Consider the following 22,350-nt stretch of genomic DNA (forward strand, 5'->3'; position numbering starts at 1 on the left):
GTAAACAAGGTCAAAGAAGGATGTTCCCTGGTGAGGCTCCTGGAGAGCAGCAGTGGAAGGAGCAATGGCACAGATGTATCCACCTCCTCATCACTGGCCTCAGTTACCTTCCCTGGACACAGGGTGTGATCCAGGGGGAGTTTAATGAGGGCTCAGAGTGGTCCTTTGCCTGAAAACCTTTGGAATCTCTGATGTCACACTGTTCAGTCAAACCAATGGAGGCTGTGCATGCTTTCCCATGGCACTAAACTCCAACATGTCATTGCTTCGCAAGCACATCTCACCTCCAGGAGTGTTTGGAATATGGTGTGCCAAGGCCTGTGCGGGGAGGGTGGGAGTGCTCTAGGTTGAGGCTGGATATTACAAAAGCAGATTTTTTGGTCTGGCACGTGGAGAACTGAGGTTTGTGGAAGGGCCAGGGAAGACCAAGGCTGCCCAGTTCAGCTCTGTGAGCTGAGTAGGCAGAGCCAGGGGGAGCAAGTGGGGTTGTGGGAGTAGGAAAGAAGTGTTTATGGGCTCAAGAGCAAAATGGGGCTTCCTCCCTCAGTATCCCAATTTCCCATGCAGTGTTTTTACTGGAGATGAGTGCAGGGGGGAATGAGCCGTGTCTGCCTCCAGGTGTGGTACAAGTCCCTTTCCTGTTCTTGCTGCTCCATTGCTGTGAGGTACCATGGGCTGGGCACATTGTCTGTGTGCTGCTGCTCCTCAGCCTCTGCCTGTGCTGGCCAAGCTCGTTCTTTGCCTGGCAGTCAGGAGTGCCCTGGATCAGCCAGCCCTGGGCAGCAGTGCCTGGCACTGCAGGAGCCTGTGGGATGTTTCAAGAGCCCGTGGTCCTCCTTGCAGCATTCACTGCACCATTGGGAAACAGGCACAGAGCCACCAGTGCTGTAAATACAACTTACTCCTGCCCAGAGAACACTCAGTTATGGGCCTAACCATGTCCCAGTGGCTGAGCAGATAGTGGTTGGGTGGTTTTGTACAAAATCTCACCGCTTTTACGGTATTGTGGCATCTGTGGCCAGTTGTCTCCCTGTGCTGTAGTCTGCTGCCCTCTGACTTGTGTGGATCAAGCTGGAGTCAGGCCGGGAGCTGTCAGGAATTCTTGGCTTTGTGGTTTGGGCTCAAAGTAGGACACAAAATACACCCCTGCACACCCACTCAACAGTTCTGCTCTCCGGAGATGGTTGGCAAATACTAGCCTTTGCGGTTTTAAAGGTGTTGTCAATCCTTCCTGGAATGCCAGGGCCCCGAGGACAGAGCAGCAGCGTGAGGGACCGGGCACTGGGGATCCGGGAGTTCACCCTGCTGTGCAGTGTCACGGCGCTTCACTAGAGGACAGCATTACACATGGCAAAGTGTCATTAGCACAGAACGGCGCTGGGAGAGATTTCTTAGCCATTATGTGCGTGCCAGGAGTAAGCTGAGGTTGAGGGTGCACAGTAATTCCCTAGAAATCGGGAGCCATCCACTCGGGGGGATGAACACCGTTGCTTAAAAGAGTGTCTGCAGACCTTGTCTCCTAAAATATCAGAAGGGTGATGCTGGAGCAGGTAGAGCCTGCTGGACAGGGAGACAAGGAAGACTCTCCACTAAAAAAAAAAAAAAGGGAAATTTTTTTCCTATTAAAGCTGTTGTAGCAGATGGTGGGATCACCAGTGGTGAAGGTGAGGGATATAGGATGGGTGTGCCCTGGCTGATGGCCTCACAGGAGAGAGGAAGGGTGATTGGAATAAGGAAGCACCGCTGTGAGTGCCACCGCTCCCGCCCGCTCCCATATCGGAGCCGTGGGCAGGGCTGCTGCTCCATCCTATCACTGCTCCATCAGCCCATGTTGGGACAGAGGCTCCCACAGAGCAGGCACTGGGAAATGGAAGATAAGGAGGCTGGGCTGGGCAAAAGGAAGGGAGCTGCAGCTTTGGGGACCACCTTTGTGCAAGCAGGACCTTGGCCCTTGATGTTGTGGCACCGTGTGGCCTCACAGGACTTGGGCACTGTTCTTCATGCTGCTTATGTTTGGTTAGGTCTTAATTATTATTAGTTTATTTATTATTTGATTATTTTAGGGGTTTATTCCTTAGGGAAAAGCTGCCCTGCCCTTGAGTGACATGTGAGTAAAGCTGTGGCAGGATTCTTACTTCAGGTTTGTTGGTGAGGCAGAGAAAGCTGTTGACTGTCCAGGTCTGAGGGAAGGCAGGACAGGAGCAGCCTTTCTGGGAAGCCCTGGTTCTGGCTGGAAGCACCCTGGGATCACAGAGCTGTGATAACTGTACTAAATATCAGACAGGCCACTGGATCCAGTAGCTGTGACTGATCTCACCTGCCCTTGGCACTACCAGGTGGCAAAGCTCATCCCACCTCTCGCTGTGGCCTCCCTCCAGGGCCTTCCTGCAGTGCTGTCAGAATTCAAGAGGCTGAGAGAACAGCACCTCTGAGCAAGATTGATGCTCTCTGTCCCTGCTGCTCCCTAATTCAAAGGGAAGAAGCCCTGGAGCTGCTCTGACCTTGGAGAAGGGATCAGGGGAAGGGTACAGAACTTCCACTCCTCAGTGAGCCCTCTGTCATCTGCTGCTTCTCTGCTTGGGAGTAACAGCATTCCTTGAGTGGGGGATCCTGTGACACTGCCTTGACTGGGCCTGGAATTCCCCAGTGACCCACATGGCACATGCAAAGGAAGCTTAATGCCACGAGTGTGGCTCAGCTGGGAGACCAGAGGTCCCTGGAAAAGTGTGTTAGTAAGTGCAGAAAACACAACTGTGGCTGGAAATGCTGAAGCTCTTATTCCCAGTTTGTTGGGCAGATAAACCCTTTAAGGACATGTACAAAGGACGCTGGGTTTGTTCAGGGTTCTCTGTTTCCTTTTCAGGAATCTCTGATTCCTACCTTCTTTATTGGTTTACAGCTGGAGAACTTGCTACAGTTCCACTTAATCTCTCCTGCCTCATGCCGCTAACACCTGAGAATGCACTTAGGATTCCTTCAGGCTGCATTCCTGGCTGTCCAGGCTGCTCCAAAGTGCCAGACTTACCCAACTGGGTCCATCAGGGCTGGACAGGAGGGAATAAAACATGCAACTGGCTCCCCTGGCACAATGGGGGGGTTGTCCCTCATTCTCAGAGACTCTCTGCCACCTCTGACAGCGTCCTGTCCCTCTTGAGCACTGGCAAGTGGCACACCTGGGCCTTTATAGGAGACAAGGATGACATCCCACTATGTGTCTGGGAATCCTTTTCAGCCAGAGTGGCACATGATCTCCACTGCTGATGAGCTGTGGGGCTCTGCCTCTGACTGAAATAACCTTTCCCATGTTGGACCTTTCAGAAGCCGCTCCTGGGGAACCAGTACCCGTCAGCCACCAGAGCCCCTTTCCTTCATTTGCTGCCCACATGGAACTCCTTCATTCCAGGGTCAGGAGCAGGGACTCCTTGGCCCTGTTTGCCTTTAACCTGTTCTCCTTTGGGTCATTTCCCTGCAGCCTCGTCACTACAATCCCCCCTGTCCCACCTCTCCCATTCCGTGTCCCACAGTATCTACCACGGACTCAAGTGAATCTCGAGAGCAGTGCAGTTCCTCGGGACTCTGGGAATGTTTTATTTCCTCTGGGGAATTTCCAGCTGCTCTGCTGGTCTGTGTCACTTTCTGGATGACGTTCAGAAGAGCCCATAAGAGAGAGGCTGGACAGTGCAGCGCGTGGCCCCAGCGATGGAGTGACTTCCTTTCCCGGGATATCTGGCTAATCGCACGGAGGGGGCAGTCTGCCTGCAGCCAGGGCCGGGCTGCTCGGCACCACAGCTGCCGGAGCGGCCGGAGCGTCGCTGGCAATGCCTGCACTCCGCTGAGAGAACACTTAAGGAAGTGGAGCTGCGGAAGTGGAGCGAGTCGGGTGCCTCTCGAGCTGCGCTCCGAGGAGCAGGTCCCTCCGGAGCCACAGCGGGTGCCTGCCCGCCTGCCCACGGACACCGCCTGCCTCCCTGGGTGACCTGGGGTGAGGCTCTGCCTGCCCGGAGAGCTGCTGATTTACAATGCAGATTCCTCGCTCCCTGCCCCTCCTGAGTTGGGCTGGGATATAAGAGGCCGTTCGCTCTCCGATGCCAACAGTGGCCATGGCAGAGCGCCCTGCAACGTGAGAGGCACAGATAGAGCAGAGGGGCCGAGCGGAGCCGAGTTTGCAGCTTCCCTTGCTCCTGGAGGCTGAAGAGCACATCGGTGGGACCATGTCCATGCTGACCCCCGTCCTGCAGCCCCCCGAGGTGAAGGAATACCTGTGCAAGGGCGAGCGCTTCATCAAATGGGATGATGTGAGTACTGGGGCTTGGCTTCCCCACACAGGGTGTGTGGTGGCCCCGAGACACTGTGGTGTGGTCAGGGTTTGTGGGGAGGCTCAGTGTGCTGGATGGGACATTGTGTGTCTCACCTGAGAGAAGAGATCCCTGCGTGGGGAGAGGGAAGTGGGAAGAACAGGAGAGCTGAGGGCTAAGATCAAGGGCATTGTGTGTGTGAGGGTTTGGGGATGTGGCCTCTGGTTGAGGACGATGGAAGCAAAGGGAGTGATGTGCACTGGATCTGTGTGTGCAGCACTGGGGTGGGACCATGTTCAAGCCCTTGGGAAGGATCTCACTGGGATCTCCCCGGGATGAGAGGCACGCGCTGCATTCGGATTGTCCAGAGGAGCCTGAGGGGTAGGATCTGCTCCAGAGCTGAGAGGGCTCACTGTGCTTTGCAGATAGAGAGGAAATCAGGCTCCAAGTTGCTTCCTCTTATGGCCCTGTTGCCTGAGTGGATCAGCGGGCCATGGCCTCCCACGCCTGCCCTGCTCCTGGCTCTGGGAATTCCCAAGTGCACAGTGGCAGAGGGCCTGTGCTATGACAGGGCTGGAGTCTCAGGGGTGCTGCAGGAAGCTGCTGCTCTTTCCAGTTCTATGTCCTTCTTACCTTCAAAACAGCTGGTTTGCAGTCCTGCCCTTTTGTGTGAGGGGAAGAAAGTGAGGAGCACAAGTTAATTTGAATGTAACGTTTCCCGCCCTCTTTTTGTAAGGAGGCAAAGGAATGTTCAGCCCAGTACCCACACACCTGAGCAGGAGGTGGATTGTCTGCTGTTGAGCACGGATGGGAGAAAAGGGGGCAGCCCAGGTTGTGGTTATTCACCAGGATCTGGGTACACGGTTGTTGATGTGTTGTGAATGAGATGATTAGAAGGAGCTTCCAGCAGCAATGCAGGAGGGATTAGTGCTTTGGTGAGCGTGAAGCTGTAACAGAGTTTGAAGTCCCAAGGCAGCGTGGGGGGGTAGATCAGTTGTGTGCAGCAGCAGCAGGTGGTCCAGGGCACTACGAAATGAGAGGGCAGAGTGCTGTGCAGCTGACAGAGAGGATGGGTGCTGAGGAATACAGGTTGGAATATCACTGCCAGTTACTCCACCAGCAGTACATAAATGGGAGGATGACACCAGGGTACAGTGGAAAGTGCAGCCTGCCCCCTCCTTCCCATGGGCCCTCTGCCTGCAGGGTGCACTTGGGGCTTCTTGGAAATTGAACAGAGATCTGGTTTCTGGGAACGACAGTAGCCAAAGTTCTTTAAAGTTGCTGTTGACTTTGTGCTCGGTCCTTGGAGACCACTCTCTCAAAAACTTGAAGCTAAGTACTTCACTGGGAATTCCTGGGATAGGCTCCCTTGAAACCTAAGGTGGGTCAAGTTGGGCTTCCAAGACCCACCAAGTGTTTATTTGCTGCTGTAACCATTGGAGTTCATGAGCTTAATTCCTTCCTGGATCTTAAGGTTTACAAATTTGTAAACATTCCTAAGTTGTTGCCTCAGCTAAGTAGTTTGGAGGCTTGGTCTCCACCAATAACAAAGGCTTCTCCTTAAGTGGGCTGTTCTGGTCATGTTGCCCCATCACACTGAGCTTTCCCAATCCAGGGTGAGAGCAGGCTGCAGAGGATGATGGGGAGAGCTCCAGACTGCAGGATTGCTGTGCTTTAGAACCCTCCGAGTGTTGGTTTTCTGTCTGTCTTTGAATTGACCTGGCCATGCTGTCAGCAACAGTTTGGAACTCCTTCCACAGTAAGTGAGGCACAGGAATGAAGGTAGATCAGATTGGGCTCTTACATCACTCTGTACAGTTTGGAACTAGACTAGAGTCTTCCAGCAAAAAAAAAACAAACCCACACTGTTTCTACAGAGCCCTCACCTTGTCCAGCTTTTGTAAGGCATTGTCTGGAGGAGAGGGCAGCAGGGCTGTTCTGACCTGGCCCACAGTTTCTGTAACACCTTAGGGTTGGGTAGCACCCAGCAAACTACCAAGCAGGCTGAAGAGGACATGGACAGTAGTTCAGTTCAAGAACCAGCTTGGGAACCCTTTCAGAACCCAGGGAGGGCACAGAGTAGTAGGTGACCTCTTAAGTGGGGCAGATGTGTGGGGGTTTGCTCTGTGCTCTTAGCCCTTGCAGTAGCTCAGGAGCCCGGCTGTCACAGCCTCCCTGCAGCCTCAGCTGACCTTCAGCGCTGCTTCATGGGAGATAAGGCTAATCTAGAACCTGGCACAATACTCTGGGGAGGACCACAGTGCCTGTGCTGCTCCTCATGGCTCATGGCCACATGTGCAGGGAGCCAGCCAGGAGCTCTGGGAGCACGGACGTGGTGCTGGGAAGGTCAGTGCTGTCCCTGGAAGAGCAGGAGAACAACAACAGGGAGTAAAAGGAGCACAGATGATGTGCTGTGCAATGAGCAGCTCACCATAACAAAAATATTGGATCTGGAACTGGAGGTCCCTGGAAATACAGATACACTCTAGGGTGAAGAATGAGTTCAGTGACAAACTGACAAACCCAAGGGACAAGTGCAATGTCCACATCTCATTACTGGTTTCAGCTCAGCAGCTGGGTGTTTCAGCTTCCTGAATTGAGTTTGGAGCCTTCCCAGAAATGGCTGATAGGCCTTATGATCCTGTCTTGTGTGGTTCCAGAGGGCAAGTGCAGTGAGGAGTCTTCTACAGTGAGTGAGTGGAGGGGCTGGGACACACAGAGGCACCAGGAGTCCTCATCCCTGTCTCCAGAGAGCTCACACTGATTCTTCTCTTAGCACAGGCTTGCATAGGAGATGGGATTGGATCTTATCTTGTGGGGGTCTCCACAGCTGCTTCTTCCCCTGTGTGTGCACAGCCAGTCTGTGGGGCTATATTTGCACTGGGAACCTGGTGTCCCATGGTGGGTTCTCCAATTCAGCTGAGGTGCCAACCTTCTTTCTGTGTTTTTTTGATCAGGAAACAGCAAGTGCTTCTCCCGTGATTCTCCGAGTGGATCCAAAGGGCTTTTACGTGTACTGGACCTATCAGAACAAGGTGAGCTCTGACACTGCACCCCTTGGGCTCCAAACAGCCCAGCAGGTCTGGGTAAGATGAACACACCACAGGTGCTGAGGCCTGCACTCAGGAACAAACTGCCACAGCCATTCCTCTCAGCAGGAACACCCCACAGGGTGGGAGTTATTCGGTGTCAGGTTTGTCTTCCCAGTGCCAGGGCAGAGCAGGAGGTGAAGCTGTGAGCGTGGCCTTTCCCTGCCTGTCGTGGAGAACAGTCATGTTGATATCCCTGTCACCCAGAGGGTTCTCCCAGCCTGGACAGCGGCCCATTAACTGACTAATTGGGGTTTTAGACATTTTAATTCAAAAGACCAGAGCAGTGACCGTAGTGCTGTCGTGCCCACACAGAGTCTGGAGGGCGGGGTGTGCCCAGGGTGCCGTGTCCTCACCCTGGAGCAGAGCAGGGGCTGCAGCAGCTGCAGGGGAGGGAGAGGCAGCGCAGCCAGGGGAGAGCTCAGTTCCTCAGTCAGGAGTAGCAGTGAGTGGTGGGGAGCTCTGGCTGAGGGAGGTGGAAGGCTAGGCTCACTTCTGCTTTCCAGAGCGGGGCTGTGGTTCAACTCCACTTCCTCCCCCTGACCTACATGCTGAGGCAGAGGCAGAGCCCGTCCTGCACAGGCCCTGGCCAGGGACCTGAGGGCTTTGGGGGAGCTCTGTCTTTCCAGGAGATGGTGCCCAGTGCCAGCTGGGCCAGGCAGTGCCAGGCACTCCTGCAGAGCAGTGTCACAGGGCTGGGCACTGTCACACCCCTCCAGGTGTCTCTGTCACCCCCATCCCCCTTTCAAGGTCGTAGAATTTCTGCTGTGAGGATTCCAGCAGGAAGAAGTGGAGCACAAAGTGAGGGAGCTGTTGTCACCACGGAAAGGGAGATACCTCACTGGGATACCTGGGAAAGGGGCTGGGGGAACGGGAGAAAGCTGCCACGAGGAAACCCAGACTGAGGGGGATGTCTCACATTTCTGGAAAATGCTTTTGATTAACTCCTAAAGTCAAGTGAACTGCTTTTGTACTAGGGATTCAGAAAGGAGTGGGATTAGGAGTAAAATTCCCATCCTGCTGAACAATAAAATGGGGATACAGCCAGAAGACATGGTATCCACATTGTCCCATGTTGGGATCTTGGAAAATAATATTATCTGCTGCAACAAGTATAATTTGTTCTCCAGACCCACAGCGAGAGGAAAAATTAGTAACAGAGGAAGGAAATCCAGGTTGGATGTTAAAAGAACAAACAAGAACATGACAACAAGCCAGTAGTGGGGATGTGGAGGGGCTGCCTGGGGAAGGCTGTGGAGTGTCTTCCATGGGAATTGCTTCCCTCCCTGCCTTGTTCCTGCTGGGACAGCTTTTCTGCAGGGAAAAGCACTGGCTCAGACCTGCCTTGTAACTTCTGGGGGCACTGTGATGGAGTGCTTTCCTTCTCCTTTGCCCTTCCTCATCTTCCTTGTCATCGTCGTCTTGTAGGAAATGGAAATTCTGGATATCACCAGCATCCGAGACACCCGAGTGGGGCGCTTTGCCAAAATCCCCAAGGTGAGTCCACAGCTTCTTTCTGCCTGATGTTCCTGTGGCAAAGACAGGGCTTCCTGGGTCTTTGGTGGAAGCTCAGGCAGCTTGTCCTGGATTTCTGGTGGAAGAAGTGGAGGAGTTCTTACCTCGTTGCATCACAACTATGTAAATACAGCAAAGCTGTCTTTACTCCTGTCCCTGAGCTCCCTGGGGTCCTCTGTGCACCCAAAAGAGGCACTTCCAGACTATGGTAGGAAGCAAAATCAACAATGGCCTTTCCAAGTGCCCTGCTGCCCTGGGAAGTCCTGCTGGAGACTGTGATGCTCCTGCACTGAGTCACTGGAGCTGCTCTTGTGCAAGGATGCACAGGCTGGGTCAGGGCACCCCCAAACCTGGAATTACAGCGAGATTCCAGCCCTGTGTGCTGGGGTTTTTCCCTTTAAAGGGAAGAAAATGCACTTTCATAAAAACTAGTTTCTTTCTTTTGTTTTCCCCCCCCCCGTAGTTTGCCACTGTCTGCTTGCAGGGTGGCACATGAAGGGAGGCACATGATCAGGGCTTTGCTTTTGCTCTCAGCTATAATTTAAGCTTCTTGCAGCAACGTTGTCCTTGTTAGGACTTTTTTCCTGAGACTGTTTTTTGATTTGTTTTTAACTTTTCCATGTATGGAAAAGGCAAGCAGAAAACTACAGTGAAGGTGGAAAGCACCCAAAGGAGTAGAGCTGGTGGCTCCTGTGGTGACGCAGGTGACTGTCTAAGGCAGAAGGTTTTGCAATATCTGCTGAGCCTTTTGCACAAGTCCTGCAGCTGTTTTCTCAATCTGCTCTGAAAATACCTGTCCAGAGCTCCCCGAGACCAGTATTTCTCAAAACACCATGTCAGGTGGGTGCTAAAGGCACAGCAGAGCTCAAGAACAGCAGCCCTGTCCCTACAAGTCATAAGTCCTTCCGAGAAACTGGGTTTCTCCTTGGAAATTCACTCAAATGGAACATATTTGAGTTTTCAACACACCTAAAACTTTGTCTGCAACTTGTTCTGTGGGAATAGTGTTTGAAAAAAAGCTCTCTGGATGTTGTTTTTTTCATTTGGGAGGATAAAATATTTGGGGCTGGTGGAGTTGGTATCCCACTCTGGACAGGATCCCTAAGGAAAAGGCCAACTTAAAGGAGAAGTATGAGACAGTATTTTCTGGGATAGTAAACTTTGAGGAATGACATGTTTACAAAATGAACTGGGCTTTGAAATAGGTGATAAATTGCTGGTGGAAGTACTGAGGCCGTGGGTGGATGTCCTGGTGGCAACAGGCAGGAGAAAAATGTCCTAGATTTTAGCAATTAGTTAAGGAAGACTAATTGGAGGCTGCCAGGAGAAGAGAGAGTTTGCCAATGGCACCAAGTTATTTGGGGTAATAAAGTGATGCTGATTTGTAGGAAGACCTTGAATTGCTGATTGACTGGATGATCTGGTGAGTGATAAAATTCAGACAGATAAAAATCAGGCAGTGCAGACAGAGAAAAGTCCCTCATCCCTCAGCAATAACAGGCCCTGAGGTGACTGTTGGTACTCAGACACTCCGTGGGTGTGTGGTACGATATCAACCCTGTTCAGCAGGACCGCCCCAAGAAAGTAAATTGTACGTTGGGAATGATAAGGAAATAATTAGGAAATCCTGCTGCTGTGTGCACCCCCAATGCACCCCTATTTCTGTGCTATTCTAGTGTCTTAGAACAAGGCAAGAACTGGAAAAGGCAGGGAAGAGCAGCGGGATTAATAAAGGACCCGAATGGCTGCTGTGGGAAGAGCATGTGAGTGGGAGGGACTGTAGTCTGGCAGAAGGGAAAAGATGAGGGGGATGTGGAGGAGGATTGTGAGTGTTGGAAAACCAGGAGTTGAATGGAGGAGGTGAGCACAAAGCATTCATTCAGGGTTTGACGCAGCTCCTCAGGGTTTCTTCCAGTGTCAGAGTCCACATCAAGTGGAGTTTTCCAGAGGCAGGTGAGGCACAAGCAGGAGGTGCCATGGGATGCTCCCTGCCCCAGCCATGGAAACCTCTGTGAGTGCAGAAAGTTGGGACGAGAAAGGAATGCCCTTGGGGGTTATTGGATATCAACTGGTGCCTCTGGCTTGGGAAGCTGCTGAAGCCCAGCTCCCTGGGAGCTGCAGGGATGGGCCAGGGAGGTGTCAGTGTGTTCTCCCTGCAGCTGTGCATTCCCCAGGCCCTGGATCCAGGTCTGATGGGGGAGCTGCCGTGTTCCAGCCCTTGTAATAGGCCAGGGATGGTATTTTACAGCCTGGGAATTGGCTACAGCTCATTTTTGATGAACAAGGAAGCAAAGGTCAAGCACCAAGGGATTTATTAATTATTGTCAGCAGGCAGAAGTGATGCACTTGCTGACAACCTGTGCCGTGAAGATCCCGAGTGCTTTTTGAATTCTGCATTTCATAGGGACCCGTTTGAAACAAGTCCCTTCTGTATTTCAGGGAGTTTTCTGGCATTTCCATGACAACATGTGGTCAAATGCACTAAGCTGGCTCCTTATGCACCTTTCCCTGGGAGGTCCTGTGTGGGCACTGAAAGAGTTGTTGAACCAGAGTGGTGGGAGACATGTGCCATCCAGGCCTGGAAAACTCTTATTTACACGTGACTGTGCTGTCCATGATACTTCTGGCTCAGAGCCCTCAGGGGTGTGTTCAGCTGCCTTTCCCCAGAGCACAATTTCACAAAGGAATGCAGAAAGCAGGGAAAATGTCTTCCCAGGAACCACCACACCCTCCAGGTGGGGCAGCTGTGTCTGGGGTGTCATTACAGAGGGTATAAACATGGTGTGACAAAACAAAGTCTGGTTTGGGGTGAAAGAGTGGACACAGTGCTGTGTCCCCTAATATGGAATGGAGCCTTGGAATGGTTGTGGGGTAGAACTGCTGGATTCATACAGACAGTTGTTTCACTGGCTAAAAGTGGAGGAGAAAGAGCTGACGGATCTTACTTAGGACAAGGAGAACAGGATCACAGCTGCAGGAAGAGCTCTAGGTAGCACCAGTAGCAAATGAAGCATCCTTTCCCCTTCCCTGTAAGTGATTCCATAGTAAATCCATAGCTGCTGTGAGGAAAAGCTTGTGGCTTGGTTTTCCTACTGGACTGTGACTGAGGGAATTTCAGAGGAAGGAAAGTGCCCCTGCTTTCCTTGGCAAGGGGCTGTGCAGGTTTGGGCTGTGGCTTGAGGGTGGAACATGCCCTCCACGGCAGTGTCCAGCCCCACGGCAGTGACATGAATCTCCCTGGGAGTAGGACTCCCTGGGGATGTGGGGAGTTCCCTGCTTTCAGTAGCACTTTCCCACCACTGCTGAGCGGGAGGTTTGGGGTTTTCCTTTGTGACCTCCACACACAGCAAGAGGAGTGACACCAAAGCGCCTCCGCGGAAAACCACTTGAGAAGGGCCCCGCTCCCTCCCAGGTCACAGCCGGGCTCCACCCCGGGGCCTGGGGAGCAGGACATGCCCAGTGCAGCATGGAAAGGGAGTCACTGCGGGCTGGCAGCAGGAGGAGCCCCCTCCCAGTGGGAATGCTGCTCTCCTGCCCTCCCAGCCTGCCAGAGTTCTCCTGGCTCCCTGCTGTGTGAGCTCCTCCCGGAGCTGCTCTGTGACTTTCCTTCACGGAAAGTTTCTCTTGAGAGACAGGGCAGAACGAACCTTGGCGTGTGTTCAAGAGCACTGGAGATAAGAGTTAGCAGGGCCTTTGAAGAGCCAGGAGACAAGATAAAAGCTCTGGAGAGCAGCTCAGCACCGACACAGTCGTGTGCCATTTGCACTCAGGTCTGTGTTTGCCTTTTGGTAACAAGGGACAACAAGAGCTCCTCCATTTCGGGTGGGTTTTGGAGGCACCAAGACCCCAGAATGCTGACAGAGAACGTAATAATAATTCAGGCCAAAATCCAGGATGTTTTAGGCCAGACTGCTGTGCTGTTGGCCGCTCCTTGGGGTTTGTTTAGATGTTTTGGGAGGCTTTGGCTTTGAGACAGGCATAGTTCTCATAAGAACAGAAGTTGTTCTTTCTGACTGTTGTGAGGATGAACCAGCTCCGTCCTCCATCCACATTCTAGTGGTGTTGAACCCAGAGATGCAGCCTGAACTGAACATGTGCAGGGAGAAAATGATACCGAGGGATGTCACACCCCATGTTTTGAGATGATAAAGGAGGAGCGAGTGGGAATGTTTAGGGACCACCAGGAGCAGCAACAGTGCCCTCAGAGCTGAGCCGTGGGCTGTGAGCCACGGGCTGTAAACACTGTGGGTGGTCAGTGGTTCTACTGCAGTACAGGGGATGGGGCAGCTCTGGGACTGGGATTCAGCAACGTGTGTGAGCCCAGGATGGAGCTAAACCAAGTCTCATTCCAGCCCTCCAAGTGGAGGACGATCCCACGGAGCCCTACAGAGACACTGATCTCTGTGTGTGCAAGGTACAAGCCAGTGGCTGGCACGGGATTTATAGATGGGGGAGCAGGAGCTGAGCAGGGAAAGAGAGCAAGAACCTTGCTGGGCTCTCCTCCTGCCTCCTCCATCGTGTTACAGCGAGAGCTCCGGGACACGGGGCCGGGAGTTCCCGAGGACACACCAGCTCCTCCATCCCTGGCAGTGTGTCCCTGTTTGATTCCAGAATCCCACGGCTGATTTTGTGCCTGTGAATCCGTGTGCTGCTGTGTTCTTTAGTTCCTTTAGATAAGACACTGAGAGCTGGGAGTGCTTTCCTGCGGATTTTGGGCTGCCTGTGTCCCTGAGCTGGTTGGCACAGGGACAGGCCAGCCCTCCCTGCTCCCAGCCATCACCTCCAGCTCGGGGAACAGCAGTGATACCTCCAGAGTCAGAGGTTTGGAAGTTCCTCAGTGCTCCCTTTTCCCCTTCTGGCAACCAAACAAGACCTTTCTTCTCCAAAAGAGAAGATTTGCTATCCTGTCCCCAGAGCCACAGGACACAGATCTTTCAGGGCGCAGTGACACGTGTGGCTGTGGCAGGTCCCACTGCCACTCGGCTCTGTCCCCTTCCAAGCAGAGAAAGGGCCATCCCTCTCTGTCTTGCATCTGGCTCTGGCTCTTTGTTTATATTTGCATGAGAATTTGCTTTTCTCTGGACTATGGCTCTGCTCTGTACAGCCAAGGATTTTAGGGAAATCAGGAGGGTGGGATGTGAAATGGGAGCTGTGTTTCAGCTTTGCTGATGGGTTGTTTTCTGCTTGTTTGGGTTTTTTTAAATGGATTTGCTGAGCGTGTTTCCCTTCTGATTTGCATGGCTAATATCCTTGTCCTGCTTTTCATGCAGCGATTCCTATTTTTCCTTATGGCCATCTGCAAAGTGACTTTGAGTAATTGTGGAGTGAAGCTGCAGCACAAGGTGCTAAAGCAGTGCAGGTTGTGGAGCTCCTGGACACAGTCTCTGGTGCTCTCTCCCCATCTCCATTGGGTGCTGGACACATCCCTGCCTGGATGAAGGCAAAAGCTTTTGTGCAGCACTTGTCCTGCTGGGGCCGTGGCTGGGCAGGAGGGTCTGGAGAGCCAGGTGACAAATGTCTGCAGGGGAGCAGCCTGCGGAGAAGCAAGGGCTGGGAGGAGCCCCGGGTAACAAATACAGGAAATGAGTTCAGCACAACCACAAGTTCTCCATTGTCTGGGCCCCATCTCCTGTGCAGCCCTGGAGTGAGCAAACACCGCTGGCTTTGCAGGATGATGTTAATTTGGAGTTAAAACCCCAACCCTCCGCTGCTGGTGCTGAAAAGCAGAGCTCCCTGGAGGAGTTGCCACGAGCAGGAGATGGGGGTGTGTGGGTGGTGCTCGGCTCTGCCAAGGAAAAGGGCTCACGAGGCAAGAATGAGCCACTGGAGAAATTCCCTAGCAGAAAATAGGCACATTTTCTGGTGGGTGAGTGCTCCCCCTTCCCTCCCTCCAAATGCTCTGGGATTAAGCAGGTTTCAGAGTTACTCCCTTGGAGAGGTGCTTTTCCAAAGGGAGAGACAGCAGTCAGGTGATCCTGATTTAGTCCAGCTCATCCCATTTTTCCTAAAGATGCCTCTTGGCTACAGATGTGTCAGAATTGCAAATGCTCCAGAAATTTAGAATATTACAGTGGAAAAAATCAGCAGTTCCTTATAAGATGTCTGCAGCTCTGTGTGTGACGTGGTGCAGACACGTGGTGCCTGAAGCTGAGCTCACACTCCAGCTCCAATTTAACTTCCTAGTCTGACCTGCTCTGAGAGCCCCAGATTGTGGATTTTGCCCTGTTTCTGAAGGAGTGGGTGCTCTGACAGTGCCCTGTTTGCTTGGACAGGGCTTTAGGCTGCATTTCAGATAAGGAATTGCTGTGCTTTCCTGGAGGAGTGGGAATTTTGTCTTTCCATTATGAACAGCACCACCAGTAGAACTCTGGGATACCTTGGCTTAGCAGCACCTCACGTAGGAATGCAGAAAATGCTGAATAATTTGAAGGATTCTATAAATACTTTGATATGGTGCTGAAATCCAAGTACCACTAATCGGATGAGCCTTATACTTAACAAAACAAATCCCTGGTGAGCCATTGCTGTAGGATACTGGAATTGCCATGGAAAAAAAACCACTGTTAACAACTGACAACAGCAGAAAATGGGGCTTGGAGGGAGTGACTGGGGTCCCAAAAATGATCTTTCTTGTGGAGGGAGGTTCCAGGTAAAGGTGTCACACTAATAAAAAAAACTCTCCTAAGTGTGTATTTTGACAAAATCACCGTGTTACACACCTCTGGTGACAAACCCTCCTCTGCTTGTCTGCAAGTCCAGCCCAGAGTTCCAGAAGGAATTTCTTTAAGGGCAGTCTCCAACTGAGCCTCTTTCAGACCAAAACAATGTTTGTGGTGTTTGCCACGAGGGGTTGTCCCAGGTAATGCAGCTCCAGAATAAAGACAAAAAATAGGGAAAGCCAAGGAAAGGAAGATTGCATTAAGCAATTTTGCAACCCTTGAGGAGCTTGCTGTGGATTTGGGTCAATGGTTGGAGTGGGACCTGATTTTTGGGTGCAGTTTTCCCTCCTTCTCCCCTCATCCCCCTCTGTTGTGTTTGTTTGGCAGTGCCAGAAGCTCCGAGAGGTTTTTAACCTGGATTACCCTCACAGCACTTTCCTGCTGAAGACCCTGACCATTGTGTCCGGCCCTGACATGGTTGACCTCACTTTCCATAACTTTGTGTCCTACAAGGAGAATGTTGGCAAGGTACTGGATCCTGAGGGCATGGGAGCACTGGGAACCACTAAGGGTTGGGGCATTCAGTGGGGAGCAGGAAAGGAGAGGACCCAGAGCCCTGTTAGTGCTACTGGCAAGGCTATAAAAAAGCAGGTCTGTGTTCCAGTCAGGTGTGGGTCCTCTATAGTTCTACAAACTTCTGCCCTGCATAGAGAAGGATCAGTAGAAGGTATTTAGTGAGTCATTGTTGTCCTTCCTGTGTTTTGTAAGGATAAACAGGAGCTGAGAAGTGGCAAAGTTTCAGCTGCTGGTGTCTGTAGGCAGGAGGAGGGTGATAGAGCCAAGCCCAGGGCGCAGATGTCAGGGTTTGGAGCCCAGCAGTGTTGGACAGGACAAGGGGTAATGGTTCTAAACTGGAACAAGTAGATTTAGAGTGGATGTGGGAGGAATTCTTCCCTGTGATGGTGGGGAGGCCCTGGCACTGATTGCCCAGAGAAGCTGTGGCTGCCCCATCCCTGGAAGTGTCCGAGGCCAGGCTGGACCAACCTGGGGGGTTGTCCCTGCCCGTGGCAGGGGGTGGCACTGGATGAGCTGTAAGGTCCTTTCCAACCCAGAGCACTGTGGGATGCTGTGCCCTTTGCATGTTTGCTGTGAGTGCCCCAGGGCAGTCCCACAGTGCCTGTGCCCTGTGTGTGTTGCAGAGCTGGGCTGACGACATCCTGGCCATCGTGCGCAATCCCCTCACGTACAACGCCTCCCGCTACACCTTCCTGGAGAAAATGTGAGTGCAACATCCGTGTCCTTCCTGCCTGTACTGGGAAAAAAGGCTTCTTAGCAGCCTCCAGACCAAGGCCTTGCTCAGGCCAATTTAGGGTTCTGCAGGACCCTGATTTTCACTTCACTGGTAGATTTTTTTTTCCCAATAACATATTTTTCCTCTCTCCTTACTTAATAGGATTTCCAAGACTGTACAAGTGCATTTTCATAATCTTGTTTGGTCTTTTTTCCGCAGCCTGGTGAAGCTGAAGATGCAGCTGAATGCAGAGGGGAAGATTCCTGTCAGGAAGTGAGTGTGGATATTTGTTTTATTGTGTGTTCAGTCAGACAGGAGGCAGAGCAGGTGGTAAGAGGGATGGTTGCCCAGTGGCTTCGACTGCCTGTTTTTCCTGCATCTAAGAGGTAGAGATCATTCCCTCTGGATTCAGGCCATGGAAGGGCTCCTGCTGCACCTTGGTTCCTCCCCAGGAAGGACCTGGCACATAATTTGGGTCAGGGACATAATTTGGGAAAGGGGGCTTTGGCCTTCATCTACAGCAAGAAATGGCCCTAAACAGCCATAGATTTCACTTCCTGGCTGTTGCCAACAAATAATCAACAAACCCAAGCAACTCTGGTAAAATTCTGATCACAGATTGTTTTGCAAATCTGAGTTGATACCTGGATGAGGTGTAGGGATCAGTCTCCCTTTCCTGTGAGGAGCTCTGGATGTGGAGAGCCCTTTGCTGGGCTCCCCCGCTCTCTTGAAGTGGGGCTCCCTTGCTTTCATTTGTCTCCTTTTCTCCCATGTGACCACTCCAGCTCTTCTCCACTGGTCCTTCTCCACTTCTGCAGTCCCTCAGCCTGCAGGATATCCATAAATTACCTTTTGTTTAGAGTAAGGAGCTGCAGACAGAACACTTGGGAGGTTTTGAACCGCTCTGCTTGAGGGCTGAGCTGTGTCACAGCATCACAAAAGTGAGCACTGATCACCCCTAATGAACACCCTCCCCGGGGGGTGTTGTATGGCAGAAGGTGCTGGGTTAGAGCTGTGCTGGCTCATTGGGCCCCTGGATGGCTGAGCTTTATTCAACACGAAACATTTGCTGTTATTTGTTTTCTAAACCACCTACCAGCAGAATTTCATTCTGTCGGAAACCAGAGTATTCATCAAAGGGCTGTTAAAAATGTATAGGTCTGTAATGAATAACACACTAGGGAAGAGTGCTTTGAATTGGTCTTTAAAATGCAAGCCAAGGTAGCGTTGCTGCAGGGGGAACCAGCTTATTCCTCTGAAACAACGAGAAAGAATATCTGGTACAGGCTGTACCTCTCCTCAGTGCCCCTTTCCTGCAGAATGGTAACAATTCAGACCATTGAATAGTCCACACTAAGAGCCAGACTTATAAAAATACTCCATATCTCCAGGTGCAGATAAATGTAAGGCTTTCAAAACTCCACGTCTGAATCTGAAAATTCCATGAGCATCTGCCTTTCTCTTTAGACATGTAAATCCCTTTGGAATCGTTCCAGGGCTGCTGCAGTTTTGCCTTGCAAAGGGCAGCCTGGGTTTGCGTGAGCTGCTGCAGCCCCCCCAGCACTCCCACCTGGCGGCACAGGGCACTCCCTGGGCCCTGTTTGCCTGGGAGCACCGGTAATGTCGGGAGCTTAACAGAGCTGAGCCTCAGTTTGTCCAGGAGGAGGGCACCGTGCTGCTGCCTGGGATGTTCTGAAAGAGGAGGGTTCAGTCCCTGTTCCTGCTCCACTCTGCAGCTGCTTTTAGCTGAAGGTTTGACCCGGGGAACTGTGCCCTGCAGTCCAGTCCCAGCTTTCCCCATTGGAAAGGAGCTTTTGGTTTCTGCAGCAGTCGTGTGGTATCCCGGTCCTGCCTGTGCAATGAGTTTGTTCCTTGAATTCATGGAAAGCCTCTGGTTCCAGAACATGTTGCTCCCTTTCAAAGCAGAAACGTGCAGAACGGTTGTTTGGAGTTTTGAGTGTTGCCTTGACTACAGAGTAATTCCTTGCCAGTGCCAGCTCCCACGGGGAGAGTGTCTTGTGGGCAGAAGTGTCCTGGGAGTTGGTGACATGAGATCTGCTGCCTCAGGGAGCACCTCCAAGAGGGTGGGACAGGGAAGAGGGATTTTAAGAGGGACAGGGCTCTTACAGAGTCCACAGCAGAAATACAGAACTTCTGCATTAGATCAGCAGTCAGAAAACCCTCAGTAGGTTTATTGAACTCTGCACCTCCATTACTTCCTTGGAGAAACACTGCCTGTCTGCCCTGGTCCATCAGCCTCCCTCGCTGTGCCTTTGGAGCGTCCTGCACTGCCTGCAGCCCCAGCCTTCCTGCCCTCTTTGCTCCTCCATTGTGATCCCTGTCCTCCCTGTCAGTATTTTTCAGATGTTCCCTGCAGACAGGAAGAGAGTGGAAGCAGCACTAAGTGCTTGTCACCTCCCAAAGGGCAAGGTAAGGGTTTCTCTGGGTACCCAGAGGTCTCGCTGGCTTGAGAGGGATCCTTTTGCCTGCCCTGACTGCAGTTCCCTTGGCTGTAAAAAACCACCAGCCCAGATGCTCTCAGTTGCTGTGAAACCTTTTCTTCACCACTGCCAGGCCTGAACTCCAGCCTGCTGGGGGCAGTTCTGGCTGTATTGCAGGAACACTTGCACTGGGTGGCACAGGGACAGCAGCACCTGGGCAGATGTTCCAGTCACTTGTGTTTGCTCAGGGAAGTGGTAATGAGAGGTTTGTGGTCCTGACACATCCTCTCTGTGTCCTCAGAATGATGCCATCAACCCAGAGGACTTCCCCGAGCCTGTGTACAAGACTTTCCTCATGAATCTGTGTCCCCGGCCTGAGATCGATGAGATATTTACCTCGCAGTAAGTTCCTCTCAAGCCACAGCCCAGAACTGGAGCTCTTATGGCAACAGATAGACAGAAGGCGGGTGGGATTTAATCCCACGTGGTTTGTCTGGTCTGAAGCCTCAGAAGGGCAGGAACCAGATCACTCAACACCTTCACTCCCAGCCTGGACAGAAAGGATGAGCCCTTCCTGTGCTGTGGGGACCCTGAACTGTCCCCAGCAGGAGGGCTGAGCCCAGGTCAGCACTAAATCATGCCCATGTGACACTGCTTGTGGCCAACCCCAAAGAGGCAGCGTGAGAACCACAGATCTCACAAGTACCCAGGGACCTTTTGCTTTTCAAGTACCTAAATCTGTGACTTCTTACTTGGACTTGATTTTACAGGGCAGGCAGTGAATGCTCTGAAATTCAGGCCTTTTTAGGGTTAAGGTTAGAGCCTCAAAATGTGCTTTGTCCTGCCCTCAGTACAAGCTGTTCCCAATATGGAATTAGTGAGGAAGAAGAAAGGGCACAGTGGGAAGCATTGATAACAGAAAGAAATGTGGACAAAGCAGAAATGTGGGCCTGGGGAGGGGGACCCCACTGTTAACCCAGGGAATGGCCAGTCTCTCCTCTGAAGGGGTTTCCTGGGTAATTCCCAGGCCTTACCTCCGGGGTTCTCTCCCCACAGCCATCTAAAAGCAAAGCCCTACATGACCAAGGAGCACCTGGCCAAGTTCATCAACAAGAAGCAGCGCGACTCCCGCCTCAACGACAGCCTGTTCCCTCCAGCCAGGCCCGAGCAGGTGCAGAGCCTCATCGAGAAGTACGAGCCCAGCGGGATCAATGTCCAGAGAGGTCAGTCTGCTTCAGCCCACAGCTCCTGCTCTGGAGCTGGGATGGAAGGGCAGAGCATCTTGTGCCTGCTGCCATCCTGTTTCCCAGGGGAGCAGTCAGCCTGGCTGCCACACCTCCCTGTGCTGAGGTGCCAGAGCCGTTGCGTGTGGGCACGTGGCCAGCTCTGTTTTCCATGCAGGGCAGCTCTCTCCGGAGGGGATGGTCTGGTTCCTCTGCGGCCCCGAGAACAATGTGATCGCCCTGGACAAGCTGCTGCTGTACCAGGACATGACCCAGCCTCTCTCACACTACTTCATCAATTCCTCACACAACACCTATCTCACAGGTCCGGGCCGTTCCCGAGGGAGGCACCATCCCAGGGAGGGATGGATGGATGGATGGATCGCAAGGGCAGTGGGGCCTGGGGGCTGAGGGCTGGGGTGGGCTCTGAATGCTGTGTGAGGAGAAGTGTCGCCCTCTGCCTGCAGACCTCTTGCTGGGGGCTGGCAGGGGTTCCTGCTGCTCCTGTCTGTGTGAGGAGTTGAGGCTGAGCCTGTCTCCGCAGCTGGGCAGTTCTCTGGGATCTCCTCTGCCGAGATGTACCGGCAGGCGCTCCTGGCCGGCTGCCGCTGTGTGGAGCTGGACTGCTGGAAGGGCCGGCCCCCGGACGAGGAGCCCATCATCACCCACGGCTTCACCATGACCACAGAGATCCTCTTCAAGGTGGGGAGCACCTTCCCCCAGGGATGCTTTCCCTTGCCTGGCTTCAGACTGGGGAGCTGCCAACAGGATGGGCTGAGGGCAGAGAGGAAAAGACTGAGGGAGGTGGCAAGGGCATGAAAGTGTGGGGAGGAGGAAAAGTGAACAGATGGGCACTAGGCTGGAGTTTGTGTGCGTTTTTGGAGCAGGAGGAGCAGCAGAGAGGTGGATAGCTGGAGGAAGATGGATGACTAGCCGAGGGAAATGCGGGAAGTCAGGGGGAAGCTGTGGGGAATGGCTGAGCAGATGTGTCTGTGATGGACAGGACAGGCTGGTAGATTTCTGGATAGGTGAACAAACAGGATGGCTGTTAGAAAACACACAGTTAAATGAGTGTCTGTTCTGGCATGCAGTAGGTTTCTCTGACTGAAAGCCTCACATGGTGCCTTTTGGAGGAACAGGGTTCAGTTCCTTGCTAATGACCTGAGTGTTGCAGTGTGTTCTGTGGGCAGCTGGCTTCCCTGAGGATTCAGCTCCCAGCCTTTGGAAGCACAGCACAAAATCTGCTTCTCTCTTGGCAATACAGGGCATTTATCCACAGTTCACAGGTTACTAATCAATGCAGCACACTGATTTTTTCTGCACCTCTTTACACAGCTGCTGCCAACAGGCAGAGGCACTGGAGATTCTTCTTAGAGCTCTTTGTTTTTCTCCTGTATCTTCCCCCTCAGTTCCCACACTTCACTGCTACTAAAATATTTACCTCAGGGGAAAAAAAACAACTAAACAAACCAGTCCTTAAGGTCAGAGGTATTGTCGTGTTTGGTGTCAGTAATTTCCCAAGCCCTGCAGTGCCACTGCTGCTTTTTGCACAGCAGTTCAGTGCAGAGAGAACAGAAATAGTGGCAGCTGTAGCTGCTGTAATTGCAGAGTTCTGCTGCAGCCTGGGACTGTTCCTCAAGGAAATTACAACCTGTTAACACAGCATGTGCTGGGTTTTGGTTTTACATAATACATAATGATACATAACAGACCTTTCCTTCCACACCTCTCTCCCTGTTCTACTATTCCTGGGGCCTTTCAGTAGCTCTGTAACTTCTCCTCAGAGCCTTGAGATTTCTGTGACACACCCGAGTGGTCCATGGAGGAACAGCTGTGG

At 52.4% G+C, this 22,350-nt stretch overlaps 1 protein-coding gene across 3 annotated transcripts in view; it reads left to right on the forward strand.

Moving 5' to 3' along the window:
* PLCB2 (phospholipase C beta 2) overlaps positions 1–22,350 on the forward strand; it is a 43,083-nt gene that overhangs the window by 5,446 nt on the left and 15,287 nt on the right. The window contains exons 1-11 of one of the 3 annotated variants that reach the window (XM_027903711.1): positions 3,907–4,295; positions 7,253–7,330; positions 8,813–8,881; positions 15,946–16,086; positions 16,758–16,837; positions 17,069–17,122; positions 19,204–19,279; positions 19,592–19,692; positions 20,347–20,513; positions 20,692–20,838; positions 21,058–21,215. In XM_027903711.1, the coding sequence (XP_027759512.1) occupies positions 4,212–4,295; positions 7,253–7,330; positions 8,813–8,881; positions 15,946–16,086; positions 16,758–16,837; positions 17,069–17,122; positions 19,204–19,279; positions 19,592–19,692; positions 20,347–20,513; positions 20,692–20,838; positions 21,058–21,215 (1,155 nt within the window). In that variant the 5' untranslated portion in view covers positions 3,907–4,211. Of the gene's footprint in view, positions 1–3,906; positions 4,296–7,252; positions 7,331–8,812; positions 8,882–14,010; positions 14,766–15,945; positions 16,087–16,757; positions 16,838–17,068; positions 17,123–19,203; positions 19,280–19,591; positions 19,693–20,346; positions 20,514–20,691; positions 20,839–21,057; positions 21,216–22,350 lie in introns of those variants that run through there. The other 2 variants (XM_027903713.1, XM_027903712.1) reach the window with 2 other exon arrangements.

Source organism: Empidonax traillii, unplaced genomic scaffold (genome assembly GCF_003031625.1).
Source record: "Empidonax traillii isolate 1590-97213 ecotype Southwest subspecies unplaced genomic scaffold, ASM303162v1 scaffold992:size1346157, whole genome shotgun sequence".
Classification (NCBI taxonomy): domain Eukaryota; kingdom Metazoa; phylum Chordata; class Aves; order Passeriformes; family Tyrannidae; genus Empidonax; species Empidonax traillii.